The following is a 13,929-nucleotide window of genomic DNA, read 5'->3' as shown; positions in this document are numbered from 1 at the left end:
CTGAGGAGCCGCAGTCCCAGATCCACATGCCCAGGCACCTCCTTGTCCCTCCCCACAAGGCAGCTCGGGCTTTATTGCCTGTGTCTTCCTCAGCCTGGGCGTGTCTGGCCAGAGGTCAGGGTCCCACAATCTCACTGCCCCAGGGGCTGGGCCCATGGCTGCCCAGCCCCACCCCAACCTGGAACCAAGGTGTCCCCAAGGAAATGACTCCCTGAGAAACCTCCAGGTCACCCACCTGGCCCACCCCACTGCCTGGCCTGCTAGAGCACCCTTGCCATGCCACACAGTGCCCCCATCCCCCACACTCACTCTTCTCTCCTGGGGACACACCAGGAAGGTGTCCTGCATGGGCAGGCCTTGGCCTTGTGACCCGGAGGAGAGGGTACTGGCCAGAAGCATGGACCCCAGCTGGACTGAAACTCCTGACAGAGTGTGGCTGCATGGAGCTTTCACCCTGAGGATTGTCCCAGCCCTGCCCTCAAATTGCCCCTGTCCAGCCTGCCAGGGCAGCGTTGGGGCAGTGTGGCCATGGGGTTGAGCTGCCAGCCCTCCCGTAACTGAGTTTTCCCAAAACCAGGACTGGGATTTTGACAGGATGGGGTGAGGATCACAAAACAATTTTAGAATCTGAAACTTTAACATGAACAATTGAGAAATGGCTGCTGCAAGAAGTGATGCACCAAGAAGGAGACCCAGCCAAGAGGCAACCACCTGGGCCTGGGACCCCCACACTGGGGTAACCGTAAGATGAGGGCTCAGCTCTCCCCATCTCTCTGGCCTCTCCCCCTACCTCCTACTGCAGCAAGCCCTGCACACTTGCTCAAAGAAGGCCAGAGACTTGGAAGGAGAGCCCCAAGGCCACCTAGACACAGCATGCCCAGCCACAGGGACAGCCAGGGTGGAGACTTGTGGGCCTTCAACCAGCCCACACAGGGCAGCACAAGGGAGCCAGGCTGAGGAAGACACCTGGGACACAGTGCCACATGCCACGAGGTTCAGTCCAGGGAGGTAACTAAACCCACAAGCAAGAGAGCAACAGGCCAGGTGTCAGGTTTCAAGCCTGCAACATATTATCTAAAACATCTAGTTTTTTAAATTAATAGACTTCATTTTTTGCTCAATTTTAGGTTTAGAGAGAAGGTGAGCAGAAGGTGCCAGCCCGTGTGCCCCCTGCCTCTCACCTGTTTCCCCCATCACACCCTGCAGCAGTGTGGCCTGTGACCTGCAAATGAGCAGCCCGTTAAGGCACCTGCTTTCAACCCAAGGCAAAGCACAGGAAAAGCACGGCCAGTATTTAGGGGAAAGCTAGTTCTAGAAACTTCCTCTGAGTGAATGCAGGTGTTAGGCTTCACAAATAAAAAGCAATGGAGCTGGGCAACGTGGCACATGCCCGTAATCCCAGCAGTTCGGGAGTCTGAGACACGAGGATCCCAAGTTCAAAGCCAGCAATGGTGAGGTGCTAAGCAATTCAGTGAGACCCTGTCTGTAAATAAAACACAAAATTGGGCTGGGCATGTGGCTCAGTGGCCAAGTGCCCCTGAGTTCTATCTCTGGTACAACCCCTCCCCCCGCAAAAAAAAAAAAAAAAAAAAAACAGTAATGGAAACTGTGTTTAGAGAACTAAAGAAAAGTGTGATGAAATGTCTTAAATAATCTCAATAAGCAGTTCACTGAAAGAACAAATTTGGCAACACAGGCCTGCAGTCCCAGCTACCCCAGAGGCCCAGATGGAGGTTGCCTGAGCCAGGAGCCTGAGACAGCCTGGGCAGCACAGGGAGACCCTGCCTCCTATAAAATAAAAGAAAAACAAAAAGCACCAAATGAGAATTTGAACTGTTGAAACCCCAACACAAGGAGAAAATCTTGAGACCAGCAAGAGAGAAATACTCAATACAGAGCACAGACGGCACATTAATTATCAGTGGCTGACTTCTAATGGAATCATCAAAAAGGAGCACCAACACTCTGCCATCTACAGCGGGAACAAGGACACTCCTTCCATGAAGCAGGGACACCCAGCTACCAAAGCCACCAAGGACATCATGAGAAAAGAACACTACAGACCACTCTTGAACATGGACACAAAAATCACTAGTACAACATCAGCTTAATTCAGCAACACACAAAAAGAAATTATTCGCACTATTCCAGGAATGCAAAGTTGGCCCAATATTTAAAAATCAATGTATTACACTATGAAGGATAAAGAGCTCATGTCATCCTAAAAAGTATCTGACAAAATCCAATACCTGTTTATGGTAAAAACTGTTTTAAAACTAGGGCTAGTCAGGTATGGTGGCACACACCTGTCATCCCAGTGTTTTGAGAGGCTGAGGCTGGAGGATCAAAATCGAATTTGAGTCTAGCCTCAGCAATTTAATGAAATCTTCAGCAATTTAGATCCTACCTCAGAATAAAACATCAAAAGATCTAGGTATGTGCTCCTGGGTTCAATCCCCACTACCAAAAACAAACCAAAAACACTAGAGCCAGGCCCTGGGTTCAATCCCAGAAGGGAACTCCCTAGCCCTGGTAAAGGAGCACCTACAAGAAATCTGTGGCAAACACCGTATTTAGTGATGAGACACTGCCATCTGTCCCCTTAAGACAGGAACAAGACAAAGGTGCCACTCTCTCTGCCTCCATCCTACACTGTGCTGTTCCAGTGGATGGATGGACCCCCAGGGCATTATGCTGGACAGGAAGAACGCTGCCCAGCTCACTCACATATGGAGTCCAAAAATGTCGAACTCAGAAGCAAAGGGTCAGGGCTGGTTGCTGGGCGGTGGAGCTAGGAAATGGGGTGTCACAGGACACAGACCACCAGCAGTGGGACGATCAGGCTCTAGGGATGGTGCACAGCAAGAGTGTGTGTCGATGAGCTTGACGGTGGTGACCATCACACAGGTACGTCTATCAGCTCGTCTCCTCCCACCCTCCTCAAAGAAAGGGTGTGTGCAGCATACAGAGAGAATTCTCACGACTTGATAATAAGATGAAATGCCTGACTGAAAAGTGCTCAGAACATCTGAAGGGACATTCCACCAAAGGTCTGCAAATGGCAAGTAGGCCCTGAGAAGATGCTCAGCACTGTTAGTCACCAGGGTAACTCAGATGCAAACCACTGCCAGCCCACTGTGCACCTGCCTGGGTGGTGCCAAGTACTCCCCTCAAGCCCTGTGCTGCAGTTTTAAGCCTTCAGAGTACAGCTGCACTTGGGGTTAGGGTCCCTAAGGAGGCAACAAGCTAAAACAAGGTTGTTAGGGAGGGCCCTAATCCCACAAGACTGGAGTCCTGATAAGAAAAGATTAGGGCACAGACACAGGGCCAACCATGTGAAGAACAGGGAGAAGACTCCCTTTCCACGTTAGGAACAACCAGCCCTGCTCACACCTTCATCTCAGACCTCATCTTCATAACAGTGAAAAAATGAGATCTGTTGTTTAAATCACCCATCTGCAGCAATTTTTTTGGCAGCCAGAGGTGGCTAATTCAGATGGATACCATGAAAAAGACAATAGCAGATGTTGGCGAGAGCCCCATACTGCTGGGATATAAAGCTACTGCCAAGGAAACACGTTTGCATTCCCTTAAAAGCTAAATGTACACTTAATATTCAAATATTCAGCAGTTTCTGTCTGCATCATCTACTTGAGAGAATGAAGCACATGTCTACCAAAGACTTGAACAGGAGTGTTCAACGACATCAAAAACATGGTGCCCAAGTGGAACAGGATTCTCACCAAGGACATGGGAGTGAGCACAGTGCATGTGCCAGCGCTGTGCTTGGAGCCCTGCGTGAATCATGGTACACACACCCTCAGCCAAGCACTGTGGAGCACCTTCTGCATGCTGGGCCTCCTACAGACAGTCGTCACCACGTGACTGGGAAAGTCGAGGCTGCCCTGGGAAAGCGCACAGCCCAAGGAGTCAGAAGCTGACAGAGCAGAAGGCCATCCTCTGGGGCTGGGGTTGTCTCTCAGCGGTAGAGCGCTCGCCTAGCATGTGCAAGGCCCTGGGTTCGATCCTCAGCACCACATAAAACTAAATAAATAAAGATATTGTGTCCAACTAAAATATAAATATTAAAAAAAAGAAGGTCATCCTCTGGGTGAGTGGGGCCAAACCCAGCTGCCCCAAGGGATAGGAGGCAGGGGAGGGGACAGGCAGTCTGTGCCATCAAGGTCTGCCTGGTGGAGGAGCAGCCTGGGCTGGGCTGGTCCCAGTATCTGCCCCCTGCCCTAAGGGGGTGTTTACGTGTGGATTTGGGTGGTGTTGGTCTGAGGTGTATTGGGTTCCTAGGAGGTGTGTGTGTGTGTGTCTGGTGTTGAGGCATGTGAGATGTGTCTATGCTGTGTATTGCATGTGTTACATGTGTGAGTGTGAGGTGTGTGTCAGGTGCGTGCCTTTGAAGGTAGGGGCTCCCAGTCAACGTCTGATGTGGGAGGGGGGGTGTGCGGCCACAGTAGCCGCGGTCCCTCCTCCATCCTGGTTACCACGGCAACCACAGCCTCGGTCTCGCGGCTCCAGCCCCTTGCCCGCCCCGCCCCCGGCTGCGAAGCGTCTGGAACTGCATCCTCCGCATCCACATCCGCATCCTCACCCTCCCGCGACCGCGTCCTGCAGCAGCTGGAGTAGGAGCCGCCTGTGAGCCATTTCCAGGTTTCTCCTTGTGGAGTGGGGTGAGGGGCCGTGTGGGGGGGGAGGTGTGCAAAGATGTGACAAGCGCAAGGGTGTGTTGGTGTGTGCAGGAGAGAGTGCGTGTGCAGGGATGTGCTGGGTGTGTGTACGGTGCAAGTGTATGCAGGAGCACTTGGGCAGATTGAATGGTGGCCAGGGTGGCCAGGCACAGCTACCCTCCTACCTTGGGGACTCTGCCTGTCCCCAGGCCAGGCCCATCCTGCTAACCAGAAGTGGGGGGTGGGGAGGTCCTCAGGCCTCTCGGGAAGCGGGAGATGCTGCCCAGTTTTGCTGACTGGATGGGGGTGATTCTCGGGGGTGGACGATGTCAGAGGAGTCCTAAGTGGGGACAGTCACAACCTGGACGTTCAGTAAGTACCTGAGTGTCCCACCTGCAGAGACCTGACCTGCTGCTGGGATCCCCTTATCAGGCACAGGCGGGCAGCAGACGGGTAGGACTGCAGCCTCCTCCCTATGAGCTGGCTCCACCCCTGCAGGTCTGAGAGAGCCAGTGGGAGCTATGCATCCCCAAGGTGGGCAGAGAGGGCCAGTCCCAGCTCCTGTTCAGCTCTGCCTGCAGACGTTGGCAGGGAGAAGGGACAGGGAATGGGGAGAAGACGGGTAGCAGAAGGGGCATTGGACCAGAGCATCAAGGATCTGCTGCCAGCATGGGGTCGGGGGCGTGATGGGGGTGGCTACATGACAGGCAGGAAGTGGCCAGAAAGTAGGGAGGCGGCATTTCTCCAGAACCACCTGCCATAGCTCTGGATATGCGGCCACAGGTGGCTGGAACGCAGGAGACTGCGTCCCGGTTTCTTTTTACTTGCGCCCGGCAGCTCAGCAGGGCTTCAAACCCGAGTCAAATCACCAACCGCTGCAGGGCGGGGGGGGGGGGGGCAAAAGCACCTGGTCGGGCGGCGGGTGGGGGCCTGCAGCGGGGACAGGCGCGGGCGAGGTAGGGGCGGACCCGCAGAGGTCCGCAGTCATGAACGCGCCCGACGCGCACGCGCTGGTGGCTGGCCTGCATAAGCCACGCCCGCGGGCACCTCCCCTCGTGACACATCGTCCCAGAGTTGGGTGGGGTGTGCGAGTGAAAGCAACTCTATGACGTGACCTCTAGCAGAGATATCATCCATCTGTCCATCAACAGCTTGTGCACCGCCCACCCTCCAATCTTGGAGCTTGGTGCAGGGTCCCCACAACAGCAGCGCAGACATGATTACAGAGCGGGGTCGGGGAGGAGCCAGTAGGAAGAGTAAGGATGCCCACTCCCCACAGTTCCAGAGCTGTCTACTGTGTGCATGCATCCAGCGCGCCTTCCCAGCGCATCTCCGTGACTCAGCCACCTAAAGGATGTTCTGGTGTGTGGAGAGGGGCGGGGAGTGATCCCAATCACAGTCCCCTTCCTAGCATTCCGCCTGGAACACGATGCAGAGGCGTGTGTGGGGTGGGGGAGTTCTGCCCCGTTGCTGTAGGAACCTGAGATGTGGCAGCGCCAGGGGAGCTGGAGCTCATAGTCGGCCCCTATGATCCCAAGCGGATCGATCCGCATTGGACTCTCCCACATGCTTGCGCCTAGCCGCTCCGGACCTGTGCAGAGGCTGGTGGACCTCGGAAGGGCACTCGGTGAAAGTCCTAACGCCTCTCTCCTCGAGGGCACCCTGCATGCACCCTCTCCTGTCGTTCCACCCTCTCGCCGGGGATCTAGACCGGCCTTTACCTGTGTTCTCATCGCCTCATCGTCTATCTCTGCCTTCCCCCTGCGATGCTGTCAGCACCCAGTGCCCAATGGGTTGTGTGCTGTGCGCCAAGTATGAAGCACCGTGGAACCACATCCCCTTAGTACCGGTCGCTCACCTGCCCAAGGGAGGTGCCCAGAAGCCAGCACCCGCGTCAGGCCCCAGACCACTCCAGGAAGAGCCTCTCAGCCGCTAGGGGTGTGGGGCCGTGACCTCTTTCCTGGTCTGGCCAGACACAAGGTCACGGCAGTAAACATGCTTCCAAGGGACCTGTCTCCAGAGTGCCTGACTGGGGTCCGCAGCGGGGTGCCCTCCTCGGAGTGGCCTCCTGCTGCCCCTCCCCAGCCCCTTTCCCACAGGCATTGGTGCACCTGTGTTGAGATGTTGCCCTTCACTGGGTGAGAGCAACACCCTCTTCTCTGTGTTCTATACATGGATTCCACAGATGCACTGCTGCACTGCTGCCTAGGGGGCACATTCCAACATGGAGACCTCCAAAACCCACCACCACAGCCTTCCCTGCCTGTTGGGAGACTGCTCTTCTTTGTGTCTGTCAATAACTTTTTCCTCATGGAGGTCCTGCCCATTCTGGCTGGCTATACCTGTTCCCAAGCATTGCATATTTTTGATACTATTTAAATAGAATCTTTTAAAAATCTGTTTTCCTTTTTTTTTTTTTTTTTTTTTTTTTGCCATTGGCATAAAGAAATATACCTGCTTTGCAAACTTTATCTCTACTCATCTCAATAGACTCATTTTCAGACCTTATCTGTAGCATTTTTGGATTTTCTACACACCAAAGCAGTTTCTTCCATGAACAATGACAGCATTCCTTGTTCTTGTCCCAGGCTCTGGTTTTATTTCTGTGCCCTGTGTGGCTGCATTGCTGAGATCTCTGCTACTGTGTCATAAAACAGACCAGGTCAAGGTGATTCTTACCTCCTTCCTGGTATCCAGCACCAGAAGACTTGTGTTCAGTGAGCTTCACTGTAGGGTTTTTACCGTTAACTTCTATCAAATTAAGGAACATTCCTTCTGTCCCTAATATGTAATTGATTTTTGAAATAGTAAATAAATGTTGAATCCTGTCAAATATTTTTTCTGCTTCTATTGAAATTCATCAGATGTTTTTCCTTCTTTCTTCTGTTAATGTGGTGAAGATATAGATTTTTTTTGTACTGGGTTTTGAACTCAGGAATGCTTAACCACCATGCCACATCCCTAGACCTTTTTCTTTTTTAGTTTGAGACAGGATCTTGCTAAGTTGTTTATGGCCTTGCTTACTTGCTGAGGCTGACCTCAAATTTGCAGTCCTCTAGTCTCAGCCTCATTTTTTGTATCTTGATGGCTATGGCTTGCTAGGATTTAACTTGGAGTCTGCTCTGGCATTTGCAGGTGGGAATGGGCTGTGACTTCCTCTCCTGTGTCCTTGTCAGGCTGCCAGGTGCAAGCTGGGCTGGCCTCGGCTATGGGTGTCCCCAAATCCTCTTCTCCAGAAATATTGTATGACGTGAGCATCATTCCTTCTGGAACGGTGGTGGGTCAGCGGTGAGGCTGACAGGGCCAGGAGTTCTTTTTGAGAGGTCTTAATGGCAGGCTACATTTCTTAGTGGACACAGGACCTCTTTTCTTAATTGAATGTATTTTGTGCTCTTTTTTCGTCTGTCAGCTTCAGGGTCATTTGCTGCACCCCTTTTCTCTCAGAGGTCAGCCTAGAGGTGAACGTGCGTCTGCTCTTGACTTGCCTAGTGCTCAAGGGACTTGCATCCCCTTCCTTCCCCTAAGCCACTGGGGCCAATCCTGACTCGAGGATTCTGGCCTGGGATATCGGGTTTCCAGGAGATCTGCCCTTCCATGCACCAACAAGACCATGTTCTTCCATTAGTGTCTGAATTTACTAGCAGATGCCCTCCTTCAGTGGCTCCAGCAGGGCTGCCAGAGGAACACAGGATACCCTACTGCATTTGAATTTCAGATAGACAAAGATTGACATTTTAGTACAGATATGTCCCATATTGAGTATTACATGGGATTCACTTATATTTTAAAAAGTAACCATTGGTTAACTGAAATTCAAATTTATCTGGGCCTATGTGCTTAAGACTGGAAACCCAATTCAGACTGCTCTTTGAATCTTTTCCTTTGAGCATAACAGCAGCCCTTAAGATATCCTTTAGGACAGATCAGCTGGTGGAAGACCCCCCGCCAGTTTTGTGTCTGGGTAGTCTCTGACCAGAGGCACCACACCCTGCATAGTTGAAGGGCCCCAGGGTCAGGAAAGGACAAAAAGCCTTTGGCTGGAGGAGCACTGGGACCAGCCAGGGGTCCTCTCACTCCAAGACAGCCGGCATGACTGTCTACAGGGTGGCCTCTGAACAATGACCCTGTCTGTCTCTGGGGCAGGACAAGGACCACTGTCCACCATGGTGAAGCTGGGCTGCAGCTTCTCCGGGAAGCCAGGCAAAGACCCTGGGGACCAGGATGGGGCTGCCACAGACAGCGTCCCTCTGATCAGTCCCCTGGATGTCAGCCAGCTGCAGCCACCATTCCCTGACCAGGTGAGTAGCTGACCAGTGGGGAGAGGCCTCTTCAGGCCTGCTTGGGAACAGACAGGAGTGAGGTTCATGTAGATGTGGCCTCCTCCAAGAGGCAGTGGAGCCAGGGTCCTGAAAAGCCAATCCTCAGCTGACCACAGCCAAGGTGACCTCCCGTTTGGCTCCCTCATCCTGAGCCCCTCTTCCCATCTGAGAACAGGGTAAACTGGCCAGAGGATGCCTGAGAATTTGAGCACCCAGCCCACAATGCAGTCTGAGGGTCAGCAAACCATAGTATAAACCCTTCCGATGGGCAGGTTCTGGGTGGGGGCCAGAGATGGGCTCTTGGGCAGTGACTAGTGGAGGGTGGGCTTTCAGCAGACATCAGTGGGAAGCGAAGAGCCCAGCTCAACCCTGACCCAGCCTAAGCTCCAGGACCTCTGCCGTAAAGGACAGTATGAGCTGTCCCAGCTGGAGGCAGGGGCCATGCTCTGTGCCCACGCCAGGCAGTTCTTAGTGGTAGGGTCCCCTGAGGACAGTTCTCCAGGTGGGCTTCAACTGCTTCTCCTTCAGCAGTGGACACTGTGGGCAGGCCCAGCCTGCGTCCTCCAGAACACACAGAGTTTAGAGCCAGCTCTGCTCTATGGCAGGGGCCCCAAGACTCTGAGAGTCAGGACAGGCTCTGGAGGAGGGAGCCAAAGCTCCAAGCTGTGGAGCTACCAAAAGGGAAGCTATGGCAGGGAGATTTCACCCCCTTAGAGTGGAGGGTGGGCAGACACAGCAACCACCTCCTGGGCTTCATTTTGTAGCTGCTGGAGTTCTGCCTGCCATCAGATGGTTGGCAGACGGTCAGCTTTACACCATCACCATGTACTGCACCTGGCTCCTAACACTTCCAGGTTAGGGCTCTCTTGGGTCATTGCCAGCTGCCCAGCAAGGCCATGGCCATCTCCCTCCTCAGGTGGTCATCAAGACGCAGACGGAATACCAGCTGTCCTCCCCAGACCAGCCGAAGAAGTTTCCAGACCTGGAGGGACAAAGGCTGAGCTGCGGCCACCCAGAGGAAGGGCGCAGGGTAACACACCTACGCGTTGCTGTGGGAGTCGGCAGGGACAGTGGAGGGGCAGCCAGGCTGCAGGTGTCCAGGTTCTAGGCTGGGCTGTCCCCACTGGGTCTAGCCCAGACAGAAGAGCATAGCAGGGGGTCATTCCACTCAGGATGGCCTTCCAGCCTGCCTGACCTTTAACTTCCACAGACCAACTTTTTCCAAGGCTGACCGCAGAGTGCCGAGCTGAGGCTTTTGCCCCTTCCCAGGGAAGCAGCCTCTCCCCAATAGGCCACTGTCTTTTCTTTTTCTTTCTTCCTTTTTTTTGGGGGTGGGGAGGTACCCGGGATTGAACTCAGGGACACTAAACCACTGAGCCATTTTCCTAGCCCCATTTTTTATTTTATTTAGAGACAGAGTTTCACTCAGTTGCTTAGTTACTTGCTTTTGCTGAGGCTGGCTTTGAACTCACAACCTCCTGTCTCAGCTCCCCAAACTGCTGGGATTGCAGGCATGCGCCCTCAGGTCTGGCACCACTGTCTTTTCTTAAGCTACTTGCTGACTTTCTACGTAATATAGATGTTAACTTTTCTGTAGCGCATATGGCATATACCTTCCCTCATCTTCTTTTAACCTCTTTATTAATGGTGGCTTTTTTTTTTCAGAAGGACACAATACCTTTATTTTATTTGTTTATTTTTATGTAGTGTCAGGGATCGAACCCAGTGCCTCACGCACACTAGGCAAACGCTCTACCACTGAGCCACAACCCCAGCCCCTAATGGTGGCTTTAATAACAATTTTTAGTGGACTATTTCTAAAGCCTCTCATTTTTCAAAAGTGACATCTGTCACTTTTAACCCCATAGTTCCTTCAATGAAGGGCCCCACAGAGGCACTGAGGCCTGGCTGCACTTCAGCAGGTCCATCTAGTCTGGGGCTCCTGCACCCTCCTCATTGGAGAGGCCTGGAGATATTCCCAACAAACAACACCCTGGCCATGGTGGCCACTAACCTCCCTGGGTGCCATGTGGGCAGAGAAGCTGCTGGATAAGTTCTTATAAGCACCTGCTGGTCAAAGGCCACATGCACTTTTCTGGGTGGCAGATGCTTCCAGAATCCCATCAGAGGGGGTACAGACATAGCCTGGACCCTGAAGAGTGGTCCTGGGCACTTGGCCCTGGGGCTGACCTCCTGAAAGGTGCCATGACTTGGGGATGGTAATCCCTTTCCCATCCCCAGCCCCTAAGGGGGCTCTCCCTAGGAAGCTGGCCAACTTGGTTCCCTCCCTAAACCAAAATGTCTCTTTTCCCTCCACCAGCTGCCCACTGCCAGGATGATCGCCTTTGCTATGGCCCTCCTGGGCTGCGTGCTGATCATGTACAAGGCCATCTGGTATGACCAGTTCACCTGCCCAGATGGTTTCCTGCTTCGGGTAAGACCAGAGGCCTGGGCGGGGAGCAGCAGAAACCACCCCGGCCCTTGCATGCCTTCAAACACTTCACAAGTCCTTCCAGGCTGACGCAGACATGCTTCTCCCTGGGAGCCCCTCCTCTTAACCACCACCACCTGGTCCTGTGGCTCTCCATGAAGCCTCCGTGGATTCTGACCCGCCGCACCCCGTGCCTGGACTTCCAACCCCCCTTCCTCACCTGCCCCAGCTAGCCCCTGACCCAGCCCCGCCCCTGCCCCCGCCCCCGCAGCACAAGATTTGTACGCCGCTGACCCTGGAGATGTACTACACTGAGATGGACCCCGAGCGCCACCGCAGCATCCTGGCAGCCATCGGGGCTTATCCGCTGAGCCGAAAGCACGGCACTGAGATGCCCGCGGCCTGGGCAGACAGCTACCGCGCGGCCAAGGAGGTGCACAAGGGGCCCACTCCGGCGGCGGCGGCGGCGGCCGCTGCAGCGGCGGTGACCACCGAGACCCCCGGGCAGCCCTCGACCAAAGGAGAGAAGGAGGAGGCCCGCAAGGCAGCGAGTAGCGCACCTCCCCCGGCCCCTCAGTGAGGCCCTCCAGCCAGCCTGGCCCGGGTAGGTGTGTCCGCCACTTCCGCGCTGACCTGCCCCATCGAGGCCTCCCTGTGACCTCTTGCCGCCTTTTCTGAGCACGGGACACTCCTTCCTCCCCTCTCGGCTTTCCTGGGAACCCCTCATTCCGACCCGGCCCGGCCCGGCCCCGCCAGAACCTCACCCAGGCGGGCGCCTTCCCACTCCCACCACGCAGAGTCTGAGCAGTAGTTGGGGCGAGCAGGGAGCGGGGCGACGGGAAAGGGGGCCTCAGGGCGCCTCTTCCCACCGGGTGGGCGTGGGGGGCGGGGAGCGGGCTGCACACCGGGCCTTGCCCCTCCCGCTTAGCCCCAGCCCCTCCATCTTCGCAGCCTTCCCCAGCCAGCTCCTGTGACCAGAGCATCGCCCCGCCGCTCTCCCGCCCAGTGTTTGTGCCCCTACCCCCAGGCACCCTGCTGAAGCCCCGCCCCGGGGGCCTCTGGCTCTGTCGCTTTCCTGTAAGTAAAGAGTCCCGTCTACTGGCCCTTTGTGTTTTCTGACCTACTGCCCGCCCCCAACCCCCATGTGATGGAGCTCCTGGGGCCCAGAGGGACCCCTGAAGTCCTGCTCCTGAGGCTGAGGATCAGGGATGCTCTTGCTGAGGAAGATCCCACTACCTGGCTAGTTGGGCTGGGGCCATAGCCCTGCCATGGGGCCTGGTCCTCCACTTCCCTGACTGGCCACAATGGAACAACTTCACTTGCCCTCAGGGAATTCTAAGGGTCCTGAGTGGACTCTGTCAACCGCCAAACCCATGTTCTGCCATATCCCCAGCTTGTCTGCTGGGTTCTGGGCCTGTCCTTGAGCCACCAGTGTCTAGCAGCAGCCGTCTCCTGGGGTTACGCCCCCCACCACACACTCCTGGCAGCACCTGCACTGGGTTTCTGCCCCAAGAGGGATCACTTGCTGTCTCCATGAATGTCCTGATGAAGCAGTGAGCGAATGCTTCACCTGGATAGGGACGGAGCCTCGCAGGGCTGGGAGCTAGACAGGGCGGACTCCGGGGGCCCAGGGGGAAGATCCCTCACTCCTACCAGCCCTTCCATCAAGCCAGCTTGCAACTCTGCAGGACCCCAGCTGTCACCTTGCCCACCTAAGCACCTGTTCTCTGTTGCTTCCATTTTGGGGCCCAGACATCCCACCTGGTTGGAGGTGAGCTCAGGCCTGGGGACTGTGGTGGCAGTTAGGGGCCATGACAGAGAGTACTTGGTGGGGCATGAAGAAGCAGCTCCAAGCAGGAGGGGCTTCTGTGTCCTGGCTGGAGCAGGAGGGGCACTACCATCCAGGGGGCCCCCCAGTGGAAGTCCCTGGGAGAGCCCCCTACCCCAGTGTGGACCAGACAACATGGACCAGAACCTGTGTGTCGGAAGCAGATCTGAGAGGATACACACCATGTCCCCATCTCAGTGCACACCTGCCACACATGCCCCATGTCCCCTGTCTCTGTACACACACCATGTCCCCTGACTCTGCACACACCACACACACACCTCATGTCCCCATCTCTGTGCACACACTATACACACACCCTGCATCTCCTCTCTGTAAACATATCGGTACACACACATGTAAAATCTGCTTGAGTTCATGTGACAGCAGTACCCTGGGGTTGACTCCAGTCTCCCCTTATTTGTAGCCCCCTCTACTGGGAGAAGACCAGTCCCTCTTTTCCTTCATGTGTTTATTTGCTCAGTCCTAAAATGCATCAGAGTCGGCAACTCAAACATGACAAAAAGGAGCCTGCAAACTGGAACTTAGGGTCTTTTGGGTCTTTAATCTGAAGGTACAAAGTCCAAGTGTACACTCAAAGGTCATTTGAGTTAGTCCTTTTTTCCACATCAGTGAGATTACATTATTGATTTGAAATATGGTGAGGGGTGA

General features: G+C 54.6%; 1 protein-coding gene across 1 annotated transcript; it reads left to right on the top strand.

The window, feature by feature from the left end:
* Positions 1 to 8,842: 8,842 nt before the first annotated feature.
* Caly (calcyon neuron specific vesicular protein) lies at positions 8,843 to 12,009 on the top strand. The gene is made up of 4 exons (XM_077105525.1): positions 8,843 to 8,977; positions 9,915 to 10,028; positions 11,319 to 11,432; positions 11,701 to 12,009. Exons 1-4 carry the CDS (start codon positions 8,843 to 8,845, stop codon positions 12,007 to 12,009), a joined length of 672 nt encoding a protein of 223 aa, XP_076961640.1.
* Positions 12,010 to 13,929: the final 1,920 nt, after the last annotated feature.

Source organism: Callospermophilus lateralis, chromosome 15 (assembly GCF_048772815.1).
Source record: "Callospermophilus lateralis isolate mCalLat2 chromosome 15, mCalLat2.hap1, whole genome shotgun sequence".
NCBI lineage: Eukaryota > Metazoa > Chordata > Mammalia > Rodentia > Sciuridae > Callospermophilus > Callospermophilus lateralis.
This window is presented reverse-complemented; position numbering and strand designations above follow the sequence as displayed.